Source organism: Ostrea edulis, chromosome 5 (genome assembly GCF_947568905.1).
Source record: "Ostrea edulis chromosome 5, xbOstEdul1.1, whole genome shotgun sequence".
NCBI lineage: Eukaryota > Metazoa > Mollusca > Bivalvia > Ostreida > Ostreidae > Ostrea > Ostrea edulis.
Genome location: NC_079168.1, coordinates 82,915,629 through 82,941,836, shown reverse-complemented (window position 1 = coordinate 82,941,836; position 26,208 = coordinate 82,915,629). Strand labels below are relative to the sequence as shown.

Sequence of the window (26,208 nt, the reverse complement as noted above, 5' to 3'; positions counted from 1 at the left end):
AGAGGCTAATTTTAACCTGTGGGTAAAAAATCCACACACAGGCTAAAATGAAAACCTTACAAGCTAAAATGAAAACCTTACAAGCTAAAATAAAGATAATGAAGCAGTGCTCTTTTTTTTAAATCAATGATTTTCCCCATCATTACTGAGCCTAGTGGGTCAACAGGCATCATTTGGACAAGATACTAAGTTACGTAAGTCATATGGTGCAATGTTTAGGTCTCTTGAGTCTTGACCATTGCACCTCTAATCCACAACCTGTTTACCGCAGACCTGTCTAGATCCAAAGTCTTCCAATTTCATGCCACATCAGGGTTGTCACTGGTGATTTTTCAAAGCGAATCCTGAACTCATGGTTTATAAGTAGCACGATCAAGAGTCCCATGAACTTTATTGATAATCGTCTACGCAGTGAGCAGTGCACTCATGTCATCACTACAACCTGATAATCGTCTACGCAGTGAGCAGTGCACTCATGTCATCACTACAACCTCATCTCAATATGAGAATAAATTAATAAATATACATGTAGTTAGGACATTCTGATAAAATTGACTACCGGAAGGCTTGGTAAAACATAGACTCCGGTTTCTTTTTAGATAAATGAGTAACAAAAACCTCATACTTGGAATTCAATTTAATCACCCCTATAAGGCCAAAAAATAATATATGTTGGTTTCCACTTTCCCGACTGACCCTAAAACTTTCTGTCGACCCTAACAATTTTTTTCTCATTCTCACAGATTTTGTGAATGTCATCACTACAACAAGAGTATATTTATTGACTTATTAAGTTATTTATTATTCACTAACAGATTCCATAAACACAGAAAGTTTTTGTTTACAGTACAGTGGAAGAAATGTTTTGATTCATCATATAACTTTAATTTCATTTCTAGACAATCACTATATGTTTTATGCATCTAAAATACTAAATCATTAAAAAATAATTCAACCCATAAAATTAAAAACAAGAGGCCCATGGGCCACATCGCTCACCTGAGTCACCTTGGTCCATATCATAAGACTTTCCATATATATTTGCATGTAAAACGTAATTTGCATGTAAAACCGTAGTCCCTATTATGTAAAACTTTGATCCCCCTTGTGGCCCCATCCTACCCCCGGGGGCCATGATTTGAACAAACTTGAATCTTCATTATATCAGGAAGCTGTCATATAAATCTCAGCTTTTCTGGCTCAGTGGTTCTTGAGAAGAAGATTTTTAAAGATTTTTCCTATATATTTGTATGTAAAACTTTGATCCCCTATTGTGGCCCCATCTGACCCCCGGGGGCTAGGATTTTAACAATTTAGAATCTGCACTATATCAGGAAGCTTTCATATAAATCTCAGCTTTTCTGGCTCAGTGGTTCTTGAGAAGAAGATTTTTCCTATATATTTGTATGTAAAACTTTGATCCCCTATTGTGGCCCCATCCAACCCCCGGGAGCCATGATTTTAACAATTTAGAATCTGCACCACCTAATAAAGCTTATCTATAAATTTCATCTTTTCTGGCCCAGTGGTTCTTGAGAAGAAGATTTTTTAATGACCCTACTCTATTTTTACCTTTTCTTGATTATCTTCCCTTGGAAGGTGGCCTGGCCCTTTATTTTAACAATTTAGAATTCCCTTTACCTAAGGATGCTTTGTGCCAACTTTGGTTGAAATTGGCCCAGTGGTTTTTGAGAAGAAGTCATAAATGTTAAAAGTTTACAGACGGACGGACAAACGCCGGAATACGGGTGATCAGAAAAGCTCACTTAAGCTTTTAGCTCTGGTGAGCTAAACACAAAAAACTACCTACCTATCGACCCTTAAAAATTTTGAGGTGAAAGTGGAAACCAACATATATATTTTTTTGGCCTAAGTGAACAGGACACCCTGGAATGGATGAAATACAATGTAACTAAATTGAATTATCCGTATATTTTCGATTATGTTTGATTATGAATCGAAAAGATACCTCTGATTCGGTTTGATAATCGATTTATGAGAACAATGATCAAGATCGTTTTCGTAGAATAGGCTTGTTAATTGGCCATGACTGTTGGATATGACAAGCAGGGCTCAAAATTAACATATGCCCGTCAGTTTGTGACTGGTTAAAAGTCTGGCGGACTGACTGACATTTGTTTTAGTCAGTCCAATGGGACTGGTCAATTTTCTAAAACGTCATTTTGGAAAACACACTTACGGAATCTTAAACACACAATTGGCATTCCTCTGCAGATATCAGGTGAACCAGATTAGTAAATTTAAATCTCACATAAGTGTTACAATATTGTCTGAGGCATATCAAGTTAAATTCTGTTATTTCATTTTAATAACATGAACGAAATATGTTTATTTATTTCTGAAAAACTCTGGTGGACTGGTAAATTTTTCTGCGGACTGGTTGAAATTATACCCTATCAGTCCGGCCGGACTGGTGACATCAGAGTTGTCGAAAACTGTCGATCCTGTCGGCAAGGCTGGTAAAAAATTCCCTGGACCGATAAGTTATTAGAAAATGTCGGTCCAAATGACCGTTTGAAAATATCGGTTGTGATCCAATTATTTTAGAGTTCGGGTTCGGGATGCTCAAGTGAAGGTCACTCAAACAACATGGCTGTGCGCCCGACCAAATTTGTGAAAGGTTCTCTACCCACGAAGAAAAGATTGGTAGTGGTAGCTCAGAGGTAGAGCGTTCGCTTCGTAACTGGAAGGTCGTGAGTTCCGATTTCTGCTCATGTCATGGTCACGTCAAACCTAACATGTAAATATATCCTCACCAATTTGACACCAAACGCTCGGCATTTAGCAGTGAGAGTCACAGGTCTTTCACAGGGATGTAAAACAAACAACTTGGTAAGAAAAAAAGGGGGGGGGGGGAAATGCTGAACCTGGACCACTTAAAAATTACGAAGGTTTCCTTGGTGTTCATAAGTTCCAAGATGGTTGGAAAACTGACCGTATTTGTCTGGATATGAGTTGGAGATGCATTGCTGTTAAAACAATAAAAGGCATTTTGGTGCAGTTCTTTTTTTCTTCGTTCTTTCTATGCAATACAAGGTCAAGGTACATGTATCTGGTCTGACAAAACTTTGTCTGGTCTGACAGAACCTTTAACTCAGTCAGACCAAATGTCTGACAGTGATCTAAAAATTTCGACAACTCTGTGACATAAAAATTTAGTTTCAACTGAAAGCCCTGGGCAAGCGGAATGTTTTTACTAAAACAAACAAATTCTTCTGTTATTTGATCTTTTACTGGTAACTGATATACAATGTGGGCTCTTGGATCAAATTGTGGGCCCATAAACTTTTGAAAGCCCACATAGTCCCTAGGGTTTCAAATGTTAATCACAACCCTGTTTATACAAAATATTTCAAATGCAGCATGCATCTTGTATGATCTTCTTAAATTTACGTCAAATATCCATTGTCAATGACCCCCATGTAGCTTGTGAGAGCTTAGCAAGAATTCCATCGTAATCGAAAGCAAGTTTTTAGACTTGCGTAGATGGTCTAGCACACTGCTAACATGCTGCTCGGAGATTAGTTCTGCAGGTTGTGAATTCAACCCCAGGCACGGAAGTAAGTAATCTGAGATTCTTCTGACTCTTATCCCCACTTTTATATTGTGACATGTACAAGGGAGAGTCAGTCATTGTCATGATTAATACGATGCTAATGCCGTTCAAACGGCCCTAACACCGACAAATGAAGCATCACTTGAACTAGATTGCTGCCTCGCCATTCAATTTCTTAAATCTTTGCGCACGACATCAGCACATAACCACACAAAATTCCATCGTTTAAAAGTTGTTGGTGTTAGGGCTGTTTAAACGGTGATATCATCGTATTAATCATGATCTATTTGTAAAATAATCTTCCGATAATGAATCCTTGCGTCTTGGACAGGGTTAATACTGGTCGATTGAAGATTATTTGGTCATTATAGTCTGTGTTATTTGTTTTAAATGTTTAAGTGACCATTATGGTAAATACTGTAATTCATAACATGCACTATCAGTTTATAATATACTAATTATAAGTCATAATATTAAATAATGTACAAATGACTCTGTTGAATTGGGGAAGATGTAAAATTTCTGTTCCAATTCCTTAGTTTAACAAGAACTACCTATATAAGTATTGTTTCATCAATCTTCATTTTAACTGTTGAATAAACATTTGAGGGGGTGGGTTGGTCATGCTTTCATAACAATAACAGGAACACTGGTAATCTCTGGTCCCAGCCTATGCTTATTAACACGTGTCAACTCTGCTCCCTGTGCTTGAGGTAATGTCCAGCTACCTTTTATTCTTAATCTGTCCAGGTACATGTAGTAAAAGGTCTGTCTCCAATCGTCAAGCTATGCTATAGAACTGTGACCCTCTGGTAGGTACAGAAGATATCTCGGTCAGTTTCAGCAAACCAAATATATTAAACTTATGAAATTACATTTGATTATCTAATGAAAAATATTAATCAACAATTGATCCATATAATGAAAAGACTTAATTTATCTTTATCTTTGCAAGAAATTTACAAAAATAGGAAAATGGACAGTTTAAATCACAATTGACCACTATTGACCACTTGGGGAGTATTGACCGGGACGGTTAAAACCGGGGGTGGTTTTGACTGCCAAACCCTGGTCTTGGAAGATAGATCCGCAAAATAAAGTTGAAAGAGGTAGGACATAAGGCAAAGCAGCGACACAAGCTGATGTAGCTGAATTCCCACTTTTCAATATGGAGTCCGTTCTGACTCTCCCCAGCACATCTCACAATATAAAAGCAGGGGTAAGAGTTATTCTCTTTAGAGAAGCGAGAGGCATAGCCTTCATCGACTTCTCTTCGCAAGCATTCATATTTTGATTCTGGAAAACGTGTAAATGCCGGAGTCGCTGACGGTTTATGCTTCGACCGACGTTTCGACTCAGATGTGCCTGGATTTACGCAATAGACAACTTGTTTTCAAACATTTAGCAGTAATGCACAAAACCGTCACAAGGAAATCAACACTTACTTGCTTTTAATCCATTTTCAACATGTCCCCTGTCCCGGGTTTACGTTAACTGGTCTTGGGAGTTGTCAAAATAGGGGACCAGTTAAGAGAAAGTAAACAGAGTTGTGATTTAAACCCGGGACAGGGGACATGTTGAAAATGGATTAAAAGCAAGTAAGTGTTGATTTCCTTGTGACGGTTTTGTGCATTACTGCTAAATGTTTGAAAACAAGTTGTCTATTGCGTAAATCCAGGCACATCTGAGTCGAAACGTCGGTCGAAGCATAAACCGTCACCGACTCCGGCATTTACACGTTTTCCAGAATCAAAATATGAATGCTTGCGAAGAGAAGTCGATGAAGGCTATGCCTCTCGACTTCTCTAAAGAGAATAGGGTAAGAGTCAGGAATCTCAGATTAGGAAGTAGGTATCCAAATAAAATAAAGTGAAATTTTCTGTGCTTTCTGATAATATTTCTTTACTTATTTTGAGAGTTCAATACTGTTTCGGTGCTATCTATCTATCTATACACATATAGGCCTACATAAGAATCCCAGCTTCAGAAATTGAAGAATATGGGGAATGATTTGGCAGCCAATGCTACTTTGGTTGTACCCTCGTCTGCGGGCCTCCTACCTTAGTCTCTGTGGCTGTCCCATCTGGTGGCGGATCGGGAGGGAGTGGAGGTTTTTCGTCAGGTGAGGGTTCTGGTGGCGGTGGTTTTGCCTCTCCGCCGGTTGGCAGTGGTGGCTGGCCATACGCTCCCCATTGCTGTGCACCTGCACCCGTCATTTGGTTCATCTGCTGCCATTGAAGCACCTGCTGTTGGTAACCAGGATTTACTTGTCCATACATTGCATAACCTCCTTGCATATTACCCCAGTTTGGAAACATAATGGTATAATATAGACCACAAAATTTCTCAAAATAAATCACTTAAAACACTCTACGAATAATCGGCAAAAATGGCGTCAGAGCATGTACACAGTAAGTCGTTCTCTAAAGATTCGGATAAATATGAAAAACTTGAAATAATCATTGGGTAGTTGTGATGCGAGTTTGCATAATATTGGTAGCAGGGTTATAACTCATGTGTAGGTTCGGGATAGTTACACTACACGTCATAACGAACTGTGTGCACACACTAAGTACTATACTTACGCCATTAGTATACGTTCAGTTCAATGTGTTTACTCATTAAAATCCAAATGGACATTAGATCGGTAAAGTTGGCTACTAGTAACCAGCTACTAGTAACTGGCTACTTAAAAAGAGAAAAGTTGGCTACTAGTAGCCAGCTACTTGAACCAGGAAAAGTTAGCTACTAGTAGCCAGTTACTAGTAGCCAGCTACTAAAAGTAAGAAAAGTTAGCTACTCGTAGCCAGCTACTACAAAATATAAAAGTTATAATTACTGATAGCTCGCTACCAGATAAAGGTTAATGAGTTTGAAAATTATTATCTATCAGATTTATTTCTAAAGAGGACGAGGAGTCGTATGAAATTTCATGCTCAATTATCCCCAATTACATAGCGTTGCAATGCAAAATACGAATAAACTTTTTCAACTGAGTGTTTACTTTAAAAGTGAAAAGGATTTAATTCAGACCTTCAATCATTTGATATACCATCCATTTTGAGATATCTGCTACTTTTACAATTTGATTCGAGTTACCCTGAAATTTCAACATAAGTGTGAATACCGTAAGAAATTTTATGTTTGACTTTATGTTTGTATTAGATATCTGATGAATTTACGACTATACATATGGCAAGAAGTGATAGATGGTGTTCTGGTACGCCATGAATTTTCAGATATCGCTCTTTAGGAAATCCGTTACTTATACATTTTGATTATCGGTACAATCAAATTTCAAGATCCGTATGAATACCTTAAGGAACTCCGTGTTTATATCATATATTTAACTAACTTACAACGATACGTATGGCGAGTAGTGATATAGGGTATCGTAATATGTCATCAATTTTCAGATATCACGCTTAAGGAAGTCAACTACATATACCGTTTGATAGCAGGTAAACTGAAATTTGAAGTTTTTCATAAATATCTTAAGGAACTCTGACTAATTTATAACTACCCACGTGAAGAGGTGTGATATTAGGTATCTTGATATGCCAACAATTTTCGGATATCATACTTAACGAAGTCAGCTACTTATACCTTTTCATTTCCAGTAATCTAAAACTTCAAGTTTTTCATAAATATCTTAAAGAACTCCTTGTTTGTATTAGATATCTGACTAGTTTACAACTATCCATGTGAAGTGGAGTGGTACTAGGTATCTTGATATGCCATCAATTTTCAGATATCACCCTTAAGGAAGTCAGCTACTTATACCTTTTGATTGCAGGTACCATGAAATTTGAAGTTTTCTACCAATTTTTTAAGAAACTCTAAGTTTGTATTAGATATCTGACTAATTTACAATTATCAAAGTGAAGAAGAGTGATATTTGGTGTCTTGACATGCCATAAATTTCCAGATATCACACTTAAGGAAGTCAGCTACTTATACCTTTTGATTCCTGGTAACCTGAAATTTCAAGTTTTTCATAAATATCTTAAAGAACTCCTTGTTTGTATTAGATATCTGACTAGTTTACAACTATCCATGTGAAGTGGAGTGGTACTAGGTATCTTGATATGCCATCAATTTTCAGATATCACCCTTAAGGAAGTCAGCTACTTATACCTTTTGATTGCAGGTACCATGAAATTTGAAGTTTTCTACCAATTTTTTAAGAAACTCTGAGTTTGTATTAGATATCTGACTAATTTACAATTATCAAAGTGAAGAAGAGTGATATTTGGTGTCTTGACATGCCATCAATTTCCAGATATCACACTTAAGGAAGTCAGCTACTTATACCTTTTGATTCCTGGTAACCTGAAATTTCAAGTTTTTCATAAATATCTTAAAGAACTCCTTGTTTGTATTAGATATCTGACAAATTTACAACTATCCATGTGAAGTGGAATGGTATTAGGTATCTTGATATGCCATCAATTTTCAGATATCACACTTAAGGAAGTCAGCTACTTATACCTTTTGATTCCTGGTAACCTGAAATTTCAAGTTTTTCATAAATATCTTAAAGAACTCCTTGTTTGTATTAGATATCTGACAAATTTACAACTATCCATGTGAAGTGGAATGGTATTAGGTATCTTGATATGCCATCAATTTTCAGATATCACACTTAAGGAAGTCAGCTACTTATACCTTTTGATTCCTGGTAACCTGAAATTTCAAGTTTTTCATAAATATCTTAAAGAACTCCTTGTTTGTATTAGATATCTGACAAATTTACAACTATCCATGTGAAGTGGAATGGTATTAGGTATCTTGATATGCCATCAATTTTCAGATATCACACTTAAGGAAGTCAGCTACTTATACCTTTTGATTCCTGGTAACCTGAAATTTCAAGTTTTTCATAAATATCTTAAAGAACTCCTTGTTTGTATTAGATATCTGACTAGTTTACAACTATCCATGTGAAGTGGAGTGGTACTAGGTATCTTGATATGCCATCAATTTTCAGATATCACCCTTAAGGAAGTCAGCTACTTATACCTTTTGATTGCAGGTACCATGAAATTTGAAGTTTTCTACCAATTTTTTAAGAAACTCTTAAGTTTGTATTAGATATCTGACTAATTTACAATTATCAAAGTGAAGAAGAGTGATATTTGGTGTCTTGACATGCCATAAATTTCCAGATTTCACACTTAAGGAAGTCAGCTACTTATACCTTTTGATTCCTGGTAACCTGAAATTTCAAGTTTTTCATAAATATCTTAAAGAACTCCTTGTTTGTATTAGATATCTGACAAATTTACAACTATCCATGTGAAGTGGAATGGTATTAGGTATCTTGATATGCCATCAATTTTCAGATATCACACTTAAGGAAGTCAGCTACTTATACCTTTTGATTCCTGGTAACCTGAAATTTCAAGTTTTTCATAAATATCTTAAAGAACTCCTTGTTTGTATTAGATATCTGACTAGTTTACAACTATCCATGTGAAGTGGAGTGGTATTAGGTATCTTGATATGCCATCAATTTTCAGATATCACACTTAAGGAAGTCAGCTACTTATACCTTTTGATTCCTGGTAACCTGAAATTTCAAGTTTTTCATAAATATCTTAAAGAACTCCTTGTTTGTATTAGATATCTGACAAATTTACAACTATCCATGTGAAGTGGAATGGTATTAGGTATCTTGATATGCCATCAATTTTCAGATATCACACTTAAGGAAGTCAGCTACTTATACCTTTTGATTCCTGGTAACCTGAAATTTCAAGTTTTTCATAAATATCTTAAAGAACTCCTTGTTTGTATTAGATATCTGACAAATTTACAACTATCCATGTGAAGTGGAATGGTATTAGGTATCTTGATATGCCATCAATTTTCAGATATCACACTTAAGGAAGTCAGCTACTTATACCTTTTGATTCCTGGTAACCTGAAATTTCAAGTTTTTCATAAATATCTTAAAGAACTCCTTGTTTGTATTAGATATCTGACAAATTTACAACTATCCATGTGAAGTGGAGTGGTACTAGGTATCTTGATATGCCATCAATTTTCAGATATCACCCTTAAGGAAGTCAGCTACTTATACCTTTTGATTGCAGGTACCATGAAATTTGAAGTTTTCTACCAATTTTTTAAGAAACTCTTAAGTTTGTATTAGATATCTGACTAATTTACAATTATCAAAGTGAAGAAGAGTGATATTTGGTGTCTTGACATGCCATAAATTTCCAGATATCACCCTTAAGGAAGTCAGCTACTTATACCTTTTGATTCCTGGTAACCTGAAATTTCAAGTTTTTCATAAATATCTTAAAGAACTCCTTGTTTGTATTAGATATCTGACTAGTTTACAACTATCCATGTGAAGTGGAATGGTATTAGGTATCTTGATATGCCATCAATTTTCAGATATCACACTTAAGGAAGTCAGCTACTTATACCTTTTGATTCCTGGTAACCTGAAATTTCAAGTTTTTCATAAATATCTTAAAGAACTCCTTGTTTGTATTAGATATCTGACAAATTTACAACTATCCATGTGAAGTGGAATGGTATTAGGTATCTTGATATGCCATCAATTTTCAGATATCACGCTTAAGGAAGTCAGCTACTTATACCTTTTGATTCCTCAACACATGAAATTTCAACTTTTTTGATAAATATCTTAAGTACCTCTGCTTTTCTATTAGATATCGGACTAACTTACAACTATCCACATGAAGAGGAGTGATATTAGGTATCTTAATATACAATTAATTTTCAGATATCACCCTTAAGGAAGTCAGCTACTTGTGCATTTTGATTGCAGGTAAACTGAAATTTCAAGTGTTTAGTATAAATTTTGAGGATTTCCGTTTTTGTTTTAGATATCTGATGAAATTACTAATGCACATATGACAAGGAGTTATATTAGGTATCTTGATATGCCTTCAATTTTCAGATATCACGCTTAAGGAAGTCAGCTACTTGTACATTTTGATTACATGTAACCTGAAATTTCAAGTTTTCAGAAAATATTTTAAGGAGCTCCCTGTTTGTTTTAGATATCTGATTAATTTACCAATGCACACATGACAAGATGTGATATTAGGCATTTTGATATGCCATCAATTTTCAGATATCACGTTTAAGGAAGTCAGCTACTTATAACATTTGATTCTAGGTAGCCTGAAAAAGTTTTCCGTACATATCTTAAGGAACTCTGCGTTTGTATTAGCTATATCATTAATTTACCATCTCACATATGACAAGGAGTGATATTAAGTGTCTTATTATGCCATCAATTTTCAGATATCACGCTTAAGGAAGTTAGCTAGCTACTTAGAACTTTTGATTCCTGGTTACCTGAAATTTCAAATGTTTTGTAGATATCTTTTAAGGAACTGTGTGTTTGTATTAGATATCAGACTAATTATATACTATCAACCTGAAGAGAAGTGATATTAGGTATCTTGATATGCCATCAATTTTCAGATAGATATGTTAGATATCTGACGAATTTATTTTTGCCGATATTACAGGGCTTTATATGAAGTGTCTTGATATGCAATCAATTTTGAGATATCGCGTTCGACGAAGTCAGCTACTTATACCTTTTGATTCCAGACATCCTGAAATTTAAAGTGTTTTGTATATAGCTTAAGGAACTCTGTGTTTCTGTTAGATCTCTGACTAGTAAACTACTATTCACGTGAAGAGGTATGATAATCGGTATAAAGATACCTAATATCACTCCACTTCACGTGGATGGTTGTAAGTTAGTCAGATATCTAATACAAATGCAGAGTTCCTCAAGATATTTACGGAAAACTTCAAATTTCAGGTTACTTAGAATCAAAAAGTATAAGTAGCTGACTTCCTTAAGGGTGATATCTGAAAATTAATTGTCTATCAAGATACCTAATATCACTCCTCTTTATGTGGATAGTTGTAAGTTAGACAGATATCTAATACAAACACAGACTTCTTAGAATATTTGCTAAAAGCTTTAAATTTTAAGCTTCTTGGAATCAAAAGATATAAGTAACTGACTTCTTTAAGCATGATATCTGAAAATTGATGGCATATTAAGATCCCTAATATCACTCCTCTTCACGTGGATAGTTGGAACTTAGTCAGATATCGAATATAAACGCAGAGTTACTTAAGATATTTACGGAAAACTTGAAATTTTAGGTTGAATGCAATCAAAAGGTATAAGTAGCTGACTTCCTTAAACGTAATATCTCAGAATTGATGGCATATCAAGATACCTAATATAACTCCTTGTCATATGTTTACTGGTAAATTAATACGATATCTAATACAAACACAGACTTCTTAGAATATTTGCTAAAAGCTTTAAATTTTAAGTTTCTTGGAATCAAAATATATAAGTAACTTACTTCTTTAAGCGTGATATCTGAAAATTGGTGACATATTAAGAGACTTAATCTCACTCCTTGTCGTATGTAAGATGGTAAATTAATGATATTTATAATACAAAGACAGAGTTCCTTTAGATATTTGCGAAAAGCCTGAAATTTTAGGCTACATGGAATCAAAAGCTATAAGTAGCTGATTTCCTTACTCGTGATATCTGAAAATTGATGGCATATTAAGATATCTAATATCACTCCTTGTCATATGTGAGATGGTAAATGAATGATATATTTATTACAAACGCAGAGTTTCTTAAGATATGTACGGGAAACTTGAAATTTTAGATTACTGGAAATGAAAAGGTATAAGTAGCTGACTTCCTTAAGTGTGATATCTGAAAATTGATGGCATATCAAGATACCTAATACCATTCCACTTCACATGGGTAGTTGTAAATTTGTCAGATATCTAATACAAACAAGGAGTTCTTTAAGATATTTATGAAAAACTTGAAATTTCAGGTTACCAGGAATCAAAAGGTATAAGTAGCTGACTTCCTTAAGTGTGATATCTGGAAATTTATGGCATGTCAAGACACCAAATATCACTCTTCTTCACTTTGATAATTGTAAATTAGTCAGATATCTAATACAAACTTAAGAGTTTCTTAAAAAATTGGTAGAAAACTTCAAATTTCATGGTACCTGCAATCAAAAGGTATAAGTAGCTGACTTCCTTAAGGGTGATATCTGAAAATTGATGGCATATCAAGATACCTAGTACCACTCCACTTCACATGGATAGTTGTAAACTAGTCAGATATCTAATACAAACAAGGAGTTCTTTAAGATATTTATGAAAAACTTGAAATTTCAGGTTACCAGGAATCAAAAGGTATAAGTAGCTGACTTCCTTAAGTGTGATATCTGAAAATTGATGGCATATCAAGATACCTAATACCATTCCACTTCACATGGATAGTTGTAAACTAGTCAGATATCTAATACAAACAAGGAGTTCTTTAAGATATTTATGAAAAACTTGAAATTTCAGGTTACCAGGAATCAAAAGGTATAAGTAGCTGACTTCCTTAAGTGTGATATCTGAAAATTGATGGCATATCAAGATACCTAATACCATTCCACTTCACATGGATAGTTGTAAATTTGTCAGATATCTAATACAAACAAGGAGTTCTTTAAGATATTTATGAAAAACTTGAAATTTCAGGTTACCAGGAATCAAAAGGTATAAGTAGCTGACTTCCTTAAGTGTGATATCTGAAAATTGATGGCATATCAAGATACCTAATACCATTCCACTTCACATGGATAGTTGTAAATTTGTCAGATATCTAATACAAACAAGGAGTTCTTTAAGATATTTATGAAAAACTTGAAATTTCAGGTTACCAGGAATCAAAAGGTATAAGTAGCTGACTTCCTTAAGGGTGATATCTGAAAATTGATGGCATATCAAGATACCTAATACCATTCCACTTCACATGGATAGCTGTAAATTTGTCAGATATCTAATACAAACAAGGAGTTCTTTAAGATATTTATGAAAAACTTGAAATTTCAGGTTACCAGGAATCAAAAGGTATAAGTAGCTGACTTCCTTAAGTGTGATATCTGGAAATTTATGGCATGTCAAGACACCAAATATCACTCTTCTTCACTTTGATAATTGTAAATTAGTCAGATATCTAATACAAACTCAGAGTTTCTTAAAAAATTGGTAGAAAACTTCAAATTTCATGGTACCTGCAATCAAAAGGTATAAGTAGCTGACTTCCTTAAGGGTGATATCTGAAAATTGATGGCATATCAAGATACCTAGTACCACTCCACTTCACATGGATAGTTGTAAACTAGTCAGATATCTAATACAAACAAGGAGTTCTTTAAGATATTTATGAAAAACTTGAAATTTCAGGTTACCAGGAATCAAAAGGTATAAGTAGCTGACTTCCTTAAGTGTGATATCTGGAAATTTATGGCATGTCAAGACACCAAATATCACTCTTCTTCACTTTGATAATTGTAAATTAGTCAGATATCTAATACAAACTTAAGAGTTTCTTAAAAAATTGGTAGAAAACTTCAAATTTCATGGTACCTGCAATCAAAAGGTATAAGTAGCTGACTTCCTTAAGGGTGATATCTGAAAATTGATGGCATATCAAGATACCTAATACCATTCCACTTCACATGGATAGTTGTAAACTAGTCAGATATCTAATACAAACAAGGAGTTCTTTAAGATATTTATGAAAAACTTGAAATTTCAGGTTACCAGGAATCAAAAGGTATAAGTAGCTGACTTCCTTAAGTGTGATATCTGAAAATTGATGGCATATCAAGATACCTAATACCATTCCACTTCACATGGATAGTTGTAAATTTGTCAGATATCTAATACAAACAAGGAGTTCTTTAAGATATTTATGAAAAACTTGAAATTTCAGGTTACCAGGAATCAAAAGGTATAAGTAGCTGACTTCCTTAAGTGTGATATCTGAAAATTGATGGCATATCAAGATACCTAATACCATTCCACTTCACATGGATAGTTGTAAATTTGTCAGATATCTAATACAAACAAGGAGTTCTTTAAGATATTTATGAAAAACTTGAAATTTCAGGTTACCAGGAATCAAAAGGTATAAGTAGCTGACTTCCTTAAGTGTGATATCTGAAAATTGATGGCATATCAAGATACCTAATACCATTCCACTTCACATGGATAGTTGTAAATTTGTCAGATATCTAATACAAACAAGGAGTTCTTTAAGATATTTATGAAAAACTTGAAATTTCAGGTTACCAGGAATCAAAAGGTATAAGTAGCTGACTTCCTTAAGTGTGATATCTGGAAATTTATGGCATGTCAAGACACCAAATATCACTCTTCTTCACTTTGATAATTGTAAATTAGTCAGATATCTAATACAAACTCAGAGTTTCTTAAAAAATTGGTAGAAAACTTCAAATTTCATGGTACCTGCAATCAAAAGGTATAAGTAGCTGACTTCCTTAAGGGTGATATCTGAAAATTGATGGCATATCAAGATACCTAGTACCACTCCACTTCACATGGATAGTTGTAAACTAGTCAGATATCTAATACAAACAAGGAGTTCTTTAAGATATTTATGAAAAACTTGAAATTTCAGGTTACCAGGAATCAAAAGGTATAAGTAGCTGACTTCCTTAAGTGTGATATCTGGAAATTGATGGCATGTCAAGACACCAAATATCACTCTTCTTCACTTTGATAATTGTAAATTAGTCAGATATCTAATACAAACTTAGAGTTTCTTAAAAAATTGGTAGAAAACTTCAAATTTCATGGTACCTGCAATCAAAAGGTATAAGTAGCTGACTTCCTTAAGGGTGATATCTGAAAATTGATGGCATATCAAGATACCTAGTACCACTCCACTTCACATGGATAGTTGTAAACTAGTCAGATATCTAATACAAACAAGGAGTTCTTTAAGATATTTATGAAAAACTTGAAATGTTAGATTACTGGAAATGAAAAGGTATAAGTAGCTGACTTCGTTAAGTATGATATCCGAAAATTGTTGGCATATCAAGATACCTAATATCACACCTCTTCACGTGGGTAGTTATAAATTAGTCAGAGTTCCTTAAGATATTTATGAAAAACTTCAAATTTCAGTTTACCTGCTATCAAAAGGTATATGTAGTTGACTTCCTTAAGCGTGATATCTGAAAATTGATGACATATTACGATACCCAATATCACTACTCGCCATACGTATCGTTGTAAGTTAGTTAAATATATGATATAAACACGGAGTTCCTTAAGGTATTCATACGGATCTTGAAATTTGATTGTACCGATAATCAAAATGTATAAGTAACGGATTTCCTAAAGAGCGATATCTGAAAATTCATGGCGTACCAGAACACCATCTATCACTTCTTGCCATATGTATAGTCGTAAATTCATCAGATATCTAATACAAACATAAAGTCAAACATAAAATTTCTTACGGTATTCACACTTATGTTGAAATTTCAGGGTAACTCGAATCAAATTGTAAAAGTAGCAGATATCTCAAAATGGATGGTATATCAAATGATTGAAGGTCTGAATTAAATCCTTTTCACTTTTAAAGTAAACACTCAGTTGAAAAAGTTTATTCGTATTTTGCATTGCAACGCTATGTAATTGGGGATAATTGAGCATGAAATTTCATACGACTCCTCGTCCTCTTTAGAAATAAATCCGATAGATAATAATTTTCAAACTCATTAACCTTTATCTGGTAGCGAGCTATCAGTAATTATAACTTTTATATTTTGTAGTAGCTGGCTACGAGTAGCTAACTTTTCTTACTTTTAGTAGCTGGCTACTAGTAACTGGCTACTAGTAGCTAACTTTTCCTGGTTCAAGTAGCTAGCTACTAGTAGCCAACTTTTCTCTTTTTAAGTAGCCAGTTACTAGTAGCTGGTTACTAGTAGCCAACTTTACCGATCTATGGACATTTACTAATGAGGAATCTAGGCTCATGCATATAAAGGAATGGCAGTGTCCAGAATAGAAAACAACAATTAAATAGTTAATGAACAACAAAAATATATACATTGTACAGGTCGCTGTAACTGTCTAGTACGGTGAATGCCAGGGCCATGGCTGGAGGGTTTGGATGGATGATTTGAACACCTCCAACGATGGTGAAATCACAACTGATTGTGGTAGAGTGTTCCAGTATTGTATTGTTCGCGGAAAGAATGAATGTTTGTAAATATTGATTCGGCAGTTTGGTGGCACAAACTTCACGCAGTGACTATTCCTCGTTCCTCGTACTGTTGCTAATGATGGTAAGTATATCGTTGGAATAGCTATCAGTTGGTTTACTACTTTATACATGAGTGTTGCATCGGTCCATATACGTCTCTGTTCTAAGGTGTTTTACTTCATTTCTTGTATCAATGATGTTACGCTCTCCGGCTTTTCTAGATTGTATGGCTTGTTCTTTACAAATCTTGCCGCATTACGTTGGACTTGTTCTATCTGTTTCTTTTTGTTATTTTGGATTGGGTTCCATATTGGTGTTGCGTATTCCAGTTTTGGTCTTACTAAACTATGGTATGCTCTTTCCTTAACTTTTGATGAACAATGCCGGAAATTGCGCTTCAGGAATCCCAATACACTGGAAACTTTCTTACAGATGTTATTAATATGTATGTTATACTTCAGGTTGTCACTGAGCTCAACGCCGAGATAGGGATGGTGGTTAACTACTTCAAGTGGCTCCCCCTTCATGGTATAACTGAAGGTTCTCTTAGTTGTTTTTGTTCCGAACTGCATGATGGCACACGTTTTAACGTTGAACTCTATTTGCCATGTATTGCTCCAGTCTACTAAAGTATTTAGGTCGTTCTGCAGGTATTCATGATCTTGTTGGCTAAGTACGGGTCGGTATCTGACACAGTCATCTGCGAATAGTCTGATGGATGAGGTTATGTTATCAGCTATGTTGTTGATGAAGATTAGAAACAGCGTCGGACCAAGCACCGTTCCCTGGGGAACTCCGGATGTTACTGGTGTTGTGCTAGATGTTGCGTTGTCGACTACTACCTGCTGTTTACTACGTACTAAGTACATCCCTGAAATACAAATAAATAAAATATCAAATGAAATAATATCACGAAATTCGTAATTTACAACATTTTCTTCTACATAATTACATTGTAAATGTTTTGTTTTATGTCACTTTGTAAATTTTTCTGTCTGTTTATAGTTTGGGAGGGTGTGTGTGTGGTTTTTTTGTTGTTGTTTTTTATACACTTTCGGATTATCTTGTGTTTCATACCGGTTGTTAAGCCGTTCTTGGCACACCGATTTTGACTACGGATTTTTCCATTTACAATGTACCTGATCAAAGATGTTGGGTTCACGGCGAATGTAACCGTTCGAGAGGGGATGCTTATTCTTCCTACGGCACCAGGACCCAGTTGCTCAAAACCTTGGTTAAGCTTAACCAGTGGTTAAATTTAACCAAGGTTTTGAGCAACCCAGTCCTGATCCCACCTGTGGTATATCCAGGGGTCCATATTTGTCCAACTCTTAATTTTGTATTCCTTATACAGAAGTTTAATGAGAATGACCACTGTTCGTTATCCTCATCAATAATAGGTATGAAACATTTGGCCCAATGGCAGGTTGTATTGGTAAACTAAATCTTTATAACGACCATAGAATTTGTGAAATGCTGACTTTAATTACTGTTGAAACTGTTTACGCATAATACACTCGGTAAGTTATCTCTGCAAACCCGCAAGTAATACTTTCCACGGAATATAGCTTATATTAATCTCAATGTTGAACCTCTGATCCCCCCCCCCCCTCACCTTTTATAACGATATCCTCATAATATATATAATTTCGATCTCGCACACGTGGCACACTGATATTGTCTCGCATGTTGGATGGAATTTACAAATAAACTGGAACTTCTATGGTTCGACAGGCGTGTATTATATGGAAATGAAGATTTAATGATATATTTAATTGCAACAATTTTGCCGAATATTCCGTTTTAAAGCTAGTATAAACGTTATTTATTAACAGTTATAAAGGAAGGGACACTTAATGATGTGGGCACCGGGTACTTTCAGATATTCATTTACTACATATATTTCTATAGTTTCAAATCCTATAGCTTTAAAGTATTGATTCAGATAAGTTGCCGTCCTTTTAGAAAGGAAACTTGAACAGTATGTAATCACACATGTACGTCAACAAAAACGATTCGACGGTAGAAATACACGAGATATCTAGTGTGAAAATAAACAATGTTCTCTACACAATATTGTTATTGGTGTCAAAATGCTATCAGTTTATCGCATAAACAAAATTTTATTCACATATTTCAAGTGAAACAATCGACAAAGTACACGGATAGGTATATATATATATATATTTTAAATAACGAACATACAAAGAAAATCTTTTAAAAATCTTCTTTTCAAGAACCAATGGGCCAGAAGAGTGGATATTTACCTGAAAACTTCCTGGGGATAGGGTGGGGCCACAATAGGGGATCAAAGTTGTATATGCTGCATATGATATACAGGAAAATCTTCTTCTCCAGAACCACTGGCCATTTTCATTCAAACTTGAGACAAATCATCTTTGGGCGAAGGGGATTCAAGTTTTTTGAAATGAAGAGCCATGCTCCCTTCAAAGGGAAGATAATCACAAAAATGCAAAATTAGGGTGGGGCCAATCAAAAATCCTCTCAAGAACCACTGGGCCAGAGAAGATGAAATTTACATGAAAGCTTCCTGACAGTGGATATTTAGGTTTTTAAAATCATGACCCCTGGGGTAGAGTGGGGTCACTATAGGGGATAAAATTTTACATGCGAATATATAGGGGGAAATCTTTTAAAGTCCTTTTCTCAAGAACCACCAGGCCATATGAGTAGAGATTTAAGTGAAGTTTCCTAATTTAGAGTAGATTCACATTTGTTCAGATCATGGCTCCCGAGGGTAGGGTGGGGCCACATTAGGGAGTCAAAGTTTTACATGCTGATATATAGGAAAATGTTATCCAGAACCATTGGATAAATTTGGACCAACTCATCCTTAGGTGAAGGGGATTCCAGATTCTTTAAATGAAGGGTCATGTCCCCTTCAAAGGGGAGATAATTACAAAATTGTAAGAATAGAGCGGGGTCGCTTAAAAATCTCCTTAAGAACCACTGGGCCAGAAGAGCTGAAATTTACATGAAATCTTCCTGACAAAGTGGAGATTCAAGTTTGTAAAAATCATGACTCCTGGTGCTAGGAAGGGGCCACAATAGGGGATCAAAGTTTTACATACGAATGTATAGAGAACCAAACTTGGCACAAGGCATCCTTAGATAAAATTTGTTAATATGAAAGGCCAGTGGCGGATTTAGAAAATTGTACTAAACGAAGCAAAGAAGCAACACTTTCTTCCACTCTCGGAGAAATAAATGACAAAATCTTTTGATTTCTTGAATTACTTTATTGGGAGAACTATTTTTTTCCCCCAAAGCCCTTAAAATTTGCGTTATTTTATCAATTTCACCTTATAAAAAATGATAGAAAATAGTACAAATGACTAAATGGGAGACATATTTCAAGCCCTATAAAATATGTGAAATCCAGACCCCCTTCCTCATAAAGTGCCCCCCCCCCCCGTAACCGCAATTCCTGGATCAGCCCCTAAAGGCCATATCAGGCCATATCTGTCTACAAGGGCATATGATAATTGATGAATTTGTAGTCAAGTTTAATAATTAAGTTTGATAATTAATGAATTTTTAGTCGATACCTTTGAAAAGTTTTTTCTGAACCAAGCTGCTTGTGTAACGATTGTTTTTCTCATGCTTGTTTATTGCTAGGAACTGCTGTTCAGATGAGTGATGTGGCCCATGGGCCTCTTGTTTAACTTTTATATCTGTTGGGTGGGACGTCAAAGGAGCAAAAGTTTTAAATTTTATTTTTTTCATTTTTGATGTTTAAAATGGCTAACTATGGTAAGCAAAAATTTGAATATCAGTTGTCGAGGTATATAATAGATATAGAGCTCAGGGTTCTGTGTTATGTAAACAAGGCTCGTGTCATGCTTTACATGTATTTTACATAGGTTAAATATACTAGTAAAAGTTCGTTTAAAGCAGATTTTTCAATTTACGAGTTCATTCTGAACATACTTTTAAAGATAGTTTCTAGATTTTAGCACATAATATTTTATTTTAAACATGTCATTTTTTATCAAGCAATGTATATGTAAACAAAAACATGGCACAAGCCGTGTTTACATCTAACAAAGAATTGTGAGTGCTGTATATCACCTGTAACTCAAAAATTTATATTCAAATATTTATTGAACATTAGAAATACTTTAGTTAAGCACTGTAAACAATACAAATGGAAAAATAAAAATAAAATGTTCAGCTTAAATCGTAACTAAAGTATTTGCTGACCGAACACTAGAAACTGTTTAATTGTGTTCAGAATTAACTTGTAAATTAGAAAAAAACTGCTTTAAACGAAACTTTTAATAGTATACTTAACCTATGTAAACAAAAGCATGGCACGAGCCTTGTTTACATAACAAAGAATTGTGAGCGCTGTATCTCTCTTGTACCTCGACAACTGACATTCAAATTTTTTGCTGACCACCTTAGTTAAGTATTCTAAACACTAGAAATAAAATTTGAAAATTTTCAGCTCAAATCGTGTCCATGCCCCTTTAAAGGGTGCCTCGTGTGAAGGACCCCCCCCCCCCCCCCCCACGAGGTACATAAAAGATCATTTCTGTGGTTTTCAATAAAGAATATGCTCATTGAGAGCAGTCAGGGAAACTCAAAATTTTCTCAAAATCGATCATATTTCACTTACTTGATCGCCGCAAAATGGCTGAAATAATGCCAAAACGTTAAATACATTTCAATCAATCAATCCTCTAGATGTGTTAACATAGTAGATATCCCTCTAGATGTGTTAACATAGTAGATATCCCTCTAGATATGTTAACATAGTAGATATCTCTCTAGATGTGTTAACCTCTAGATGTGTTAACATAGTAGATATCCCTCTAGATGTGTTAACATAGTAGATATCCCTCTAGATGTGTTAATATAGTAGATATCCCTCTAGATGTGTTAACATAGTAGATATCCCTCTAAATGTGTTAACATAGTAGATATCTCTCTAGATGTGTTAACATAGTAGATATCCCTCTAGATGTGTTAACATAGTAGATATCTCTCTAGATGTGTTAACATAGTAGATATCCCTCTAGATGTGTTAATATAGTAGATATCCCTCTAGATGTGTTAACATAGTAGATATCCCTCTAGATGTGTTAACATAGTAGATATCCCTCTAGATGTGTTAACATAGTAGATATCTCTCTAGATGTGTTAACATAGTAGATATCCCTCTAGATGTGTTAACATAGTAGATATCCCTCTAGATGTGTTAATATAGTAGATATCCCTCTAGATGTGTTAACATAGATATCCCTCTAGATGTGTTAACATAGTAGATATCCCTCTAGATGTGTTAACATAGTAGATATCTCTCGAGATGTGTTAACATAGTAGATATCCCTCTAGATGTGTTAACATAGTAGATATCCCTCTAGATGTGTTAACATAGATATCCCTCTATGTTATGATATGCTATGATATCCCTCATGAGTTTTCATGTGTCAGTATCCCTCTAAATGATTTTACATGGGTGGATATCCCTCTGAATGAGTTTACATGTGTGGGTATCACTTTAAATAAGTTTACATGTGTGGGTATCACTCTAAATGAGTTTACATGGGTGGATATCCTTCTAAATGAGTTTACATGTGTGGATATTACTCTAAATGAGTTTACATGGGTGGATATCCCTCTGAACGAGTTTACATGTGTGGGTATCACTCTAAATGAGTTTACATTTGTGGATATTGCTCTAAATGAGTTAATATGTGTGGATATCACTCTAAATGAGTTTAAATGGGTGGATATCCCTCTGAATGAGTTTACATGTGTGAATATTACTCTGAATAAGTTTACATGTCTAGATATCCCTCTAAATAAGTTTACATGTGTGAATATCCCTCTAAATGAGTTTACATGTGTGCATATTACTCTAAATGAGTTTACATGTGTGGATATTACTCTAAATGAGTTTTCATGTGTGGATATTACTCTAAATGAGTTTTCATGTGTCAGTATCCCTCTAAATGAGTTTTCATGTGTGGATATCACTCTAAATAAGTTTACATGTGTGGGTATCACTCTAAATGAGTTTACATGTGTGGATATCACTCTAAATAAGTTTACATGTGGGGGTATCACTCTAAATAAGTTTACATGTGTGGGTATCACTCTAAATGAGTTTACAATTTCCTTGGTGACTGTCTGAACATGTACAATTTATTGGAAATTTCAGGTGGAATTATATATATATATATATATATATATATATATATATATATATATATATATATAGTTCGATACTTACATGTATTTAATGTTGCAGAATAATGTTGATAGTGTGTTTGAACAATATTCATTGCTATAGTAAAATAAATGAATATGCATGTGTAGATACGTATTGTAGAACCAGCTGATTACTAATTGAAACTTAATACTGACAGTAACAATCATTCGATTAGATTGTCAGCTTGCGATGGATGACTCTTCATTTCATTAGCTGTACGTCTTGAGGGGATGTATTGATATACTGAATGCAGTCTCAAGTGCGGTCCAAGAGGGGGACCTCCCCCTCCTTGAGACTGGTTGAAATACTTATTTTCGCACATCTTTATATACATTTCTGACAACATAAGGTTAATCATACTGTTACCCCTTCCCCCAAATCACCTGATTTTGAAATATCTAACCAGAATATGAAGAAAAAATTGTCAGGAATAATCTTATTTTCATAAGCAACTTATGTACGTGTATGTAACTAGAGTACCGCAATTAGTACATAATACGCCTGTGAAAATTAGTACATAATACGCCTGTGAAAATTAGTACATAATACGCCTGTGAAAATTAGTACATAATACGCCTGTGAAAATTAGTACATAATATGCCTGTGAAACTGCTTAAATAGGGTGCATTTCTTAAGCTATTAATTGTAGAACTTTGCTTCAGGTAGTATCAACCATCACCAGACAGACTGTGACAAACTTTCTTTGCATCATATGGATAAAAGGCTCTCGCTTAAAAACTGTGACAGGAGGTGAACCCTATATCTTGATCAGATAAAAGGAGTAATCCATAGTCAAATCAGTGTGCCAAGAACGGCCTAACAATCGGTATGAAACACGTCAGACAGCATTTGACCCAATGACAGGTTGTATTGGGAAACTGGATTGTTTTAACAACCATAGAATTTGACTTTAAACGAGACTGTTGAAACCCCTGTAACATCAACTTGTTTGTCAGTAGCTTGTATCGATTTAAAAACCGATCATGCGCAGATCAAGCTCTTGTGTATCAAATCAGTTGAAAGACATAAACACCATATGCAGGTGATAATGGAATATTGCAAAGTAAATAAAGCGGATATCATTGCCTTTGTTAAGATTTGGTATTATTTTCTTGTAAATATCCATCAGTTGATTAACTGTTGAGTCTACTAGTTTAAACCATGATTGAAATTCAGACAGCAAATTGTTATCCTTAGCAAAATTGAATGAATATTTTAGAGGATTTTCCCTTTAATATTACAGACAGCTGATGTAGACCTGTATTTATCAGGGGGCTCTGGATCACCTATATTTCTAAAGACAGGAGTAATATAAGCTTGTTTCGAAATATATGGGAAAGATTTGTTTTTAAGGGAGATGTTGAATATTTTTGTAAGTGGTTTATGCATAGATAAGCGTGTTGCTTTTAGAATTCTAGGACTTAAACCATCAGGACCACGTGGTTTTAATGAATCTGATATACTTAATTGATAAAGGATCTGGACTTCTTTCTCATTGATAATTTTTTTTTTCAAGTATTCAATCTGGGAGACCAGTTCCATGTTTGGGTAAGTCTGGTGTGTTTTATAGAAAAAAAGGAGTCGAGTTAGTTTGTCTTTTCAATAGGATGAATAAATATCCTGCCTTCCTTAGACTTTATAGAAGAAGGAAGAGAGTTTTGTTTCTTAATTTTTGATATATTTACAATTAGCAATACGCCACCAATTACCAGGGGGTACATATCAATCAGTTAGGTAATTGATTTGACTCTGTGTTCATTTTCATCAGAGTGATAACATTTGAATTTACCAAAACATTCCTCATGCAGTGATATCGAATCTGGCTCCTATGTTAAACGTCCTGGCCGTTGTGAACATAGATAAAACTCGCACATTAAGACAACACTATTACACTATCACAAAGGCATGCACGTGCATTAATTATGTAGAGAGTAAATGCAGCCATATTTGAGTTGAAACGTCGATCGAAGCGTGAACGCCACCAGTTGCGGTATTTACACGTTCTCCAGAATCAAAACATGAAGGTTCGCGAAGAGAAGTGGATGTAGACTATGCCTGTCCACTAAGAGAAGTGGATGTAGACTATGCCTGTCCACTAAGAGAAGTGGATGTAGACTATGCCTGTCCACTAAGGGAAGTGGATGTAGACTATGCCTGTCCACTAAGAGAAGTGGATGTAGACTATATCTGTCCACTAAGAGAAGTGGATGTAGACTATGCCTGTCCACTAAGAGAAGTGGATGTAGACTATGCCTGAACACTCCTCTAAAGAGAATAGTAGGAGAAACCGAAGATTTGTATTTTCTGTTGCACTACACAGTGTCCTCATCTACATCCACTACTGCATCATCTGTATTATGACGCCAAGATATAGTCATTGACGTCACATCTATCGTCGATTTCATTTCATTATACATTAGATCTAATCAAAGACGTCTACTTTAAATATTCCTCTGATATAATGTGGCACACTGCATTGTGTTGGGGGCCACAAGACTAGGATGAAATTGAGATAATCCACTAAAGTTCCTCATCTCGGGTCAACGAGATCGGAACTTGCCAAATCAAAAAGAATAATCGTTGGTATTATGTTGGTTTTTAGCTCTTCTGAGCCGAAGGCTCAAAGAGCTAATGCTATGGCCATTTGTGCGGTGTGCGGTGTGCGTAAACTTTTTAGAAAAAGGGCTATAACTCAAGAACCCCTTGGCCAATTTTTTTCAAATTTGTTACAGGATATCATTGGCCTAAGGGCTTTCATACGTACTAAATAGAGGGATGTGACCCTTTAAGAAGGGGAGATAATCAGGAAAATACAAACAAAAGTAGTGGTTGCTAAAAAATCTTCTTCTCAAGAACCACTGGGCAGATTATCACCAAACTTACACATAAGGATGAGGATATGTTGTAGATTAAAAATTGTTCAAGGCATTACCCTGGGGCAAAGGGCGTGGTCTCAAGGTCACTTCAAAGTTGACCTAAATTTATATTTCCTTAAATTTTTGATATTATAGTCATTATAAGGACTAGGATCATCAAATTTTGACAGTTGATGCATCTTAGGACCTTGTGTCAAGTTGTCTCAAAAGTAGGTCACGGTGACCTACTTTTTGAATTTTGCAGGTATTTATTTTAAAATTAATTTTGATGCATATCTTGGACACTTTCAAGCCTATGATCATCAAAACTTGTCAGTTGGTGGATCATTGGACCTTGAAATGCGTCAACTGAAAAATAGGTCACCGTGACCTACTT

General features: G+C 34.8%; 1 protein-coding gene across 4 annotated transcripts in view; it reads right to left on the bottom strand.

Moving 5' to 3' along the window:
* Nucleotides 1-6,006, bottom strand: part of LOC125649107 (YLP motif-containing protein 1-like) — a 74,805-nt gene extending 68,799 nt beyond the window's left edge. For 2 of the 4 annotated variants that reach the window (XM_056166505.1, XM_056166503.1), the window contains exon 1: nt 5,638-5,975. In XM_056166505.1, the coding sequence (XP_056022480.1) occupies nt 5,638-5,895 (258 nt within the window). In that variant the 5' untranslated portion in view covers nt 5,896-5,975. Of the gene's footprint in view, nt 1-5,637 lie in introns of all 4 variants that reach the window. The other 2 variants (XM_056166502.1, XM_056166504.1) reach the window with 2 other exon arrangements.
* Nucleotides 6,007-26,208: the final 20,202 nt, after the last annotated feature.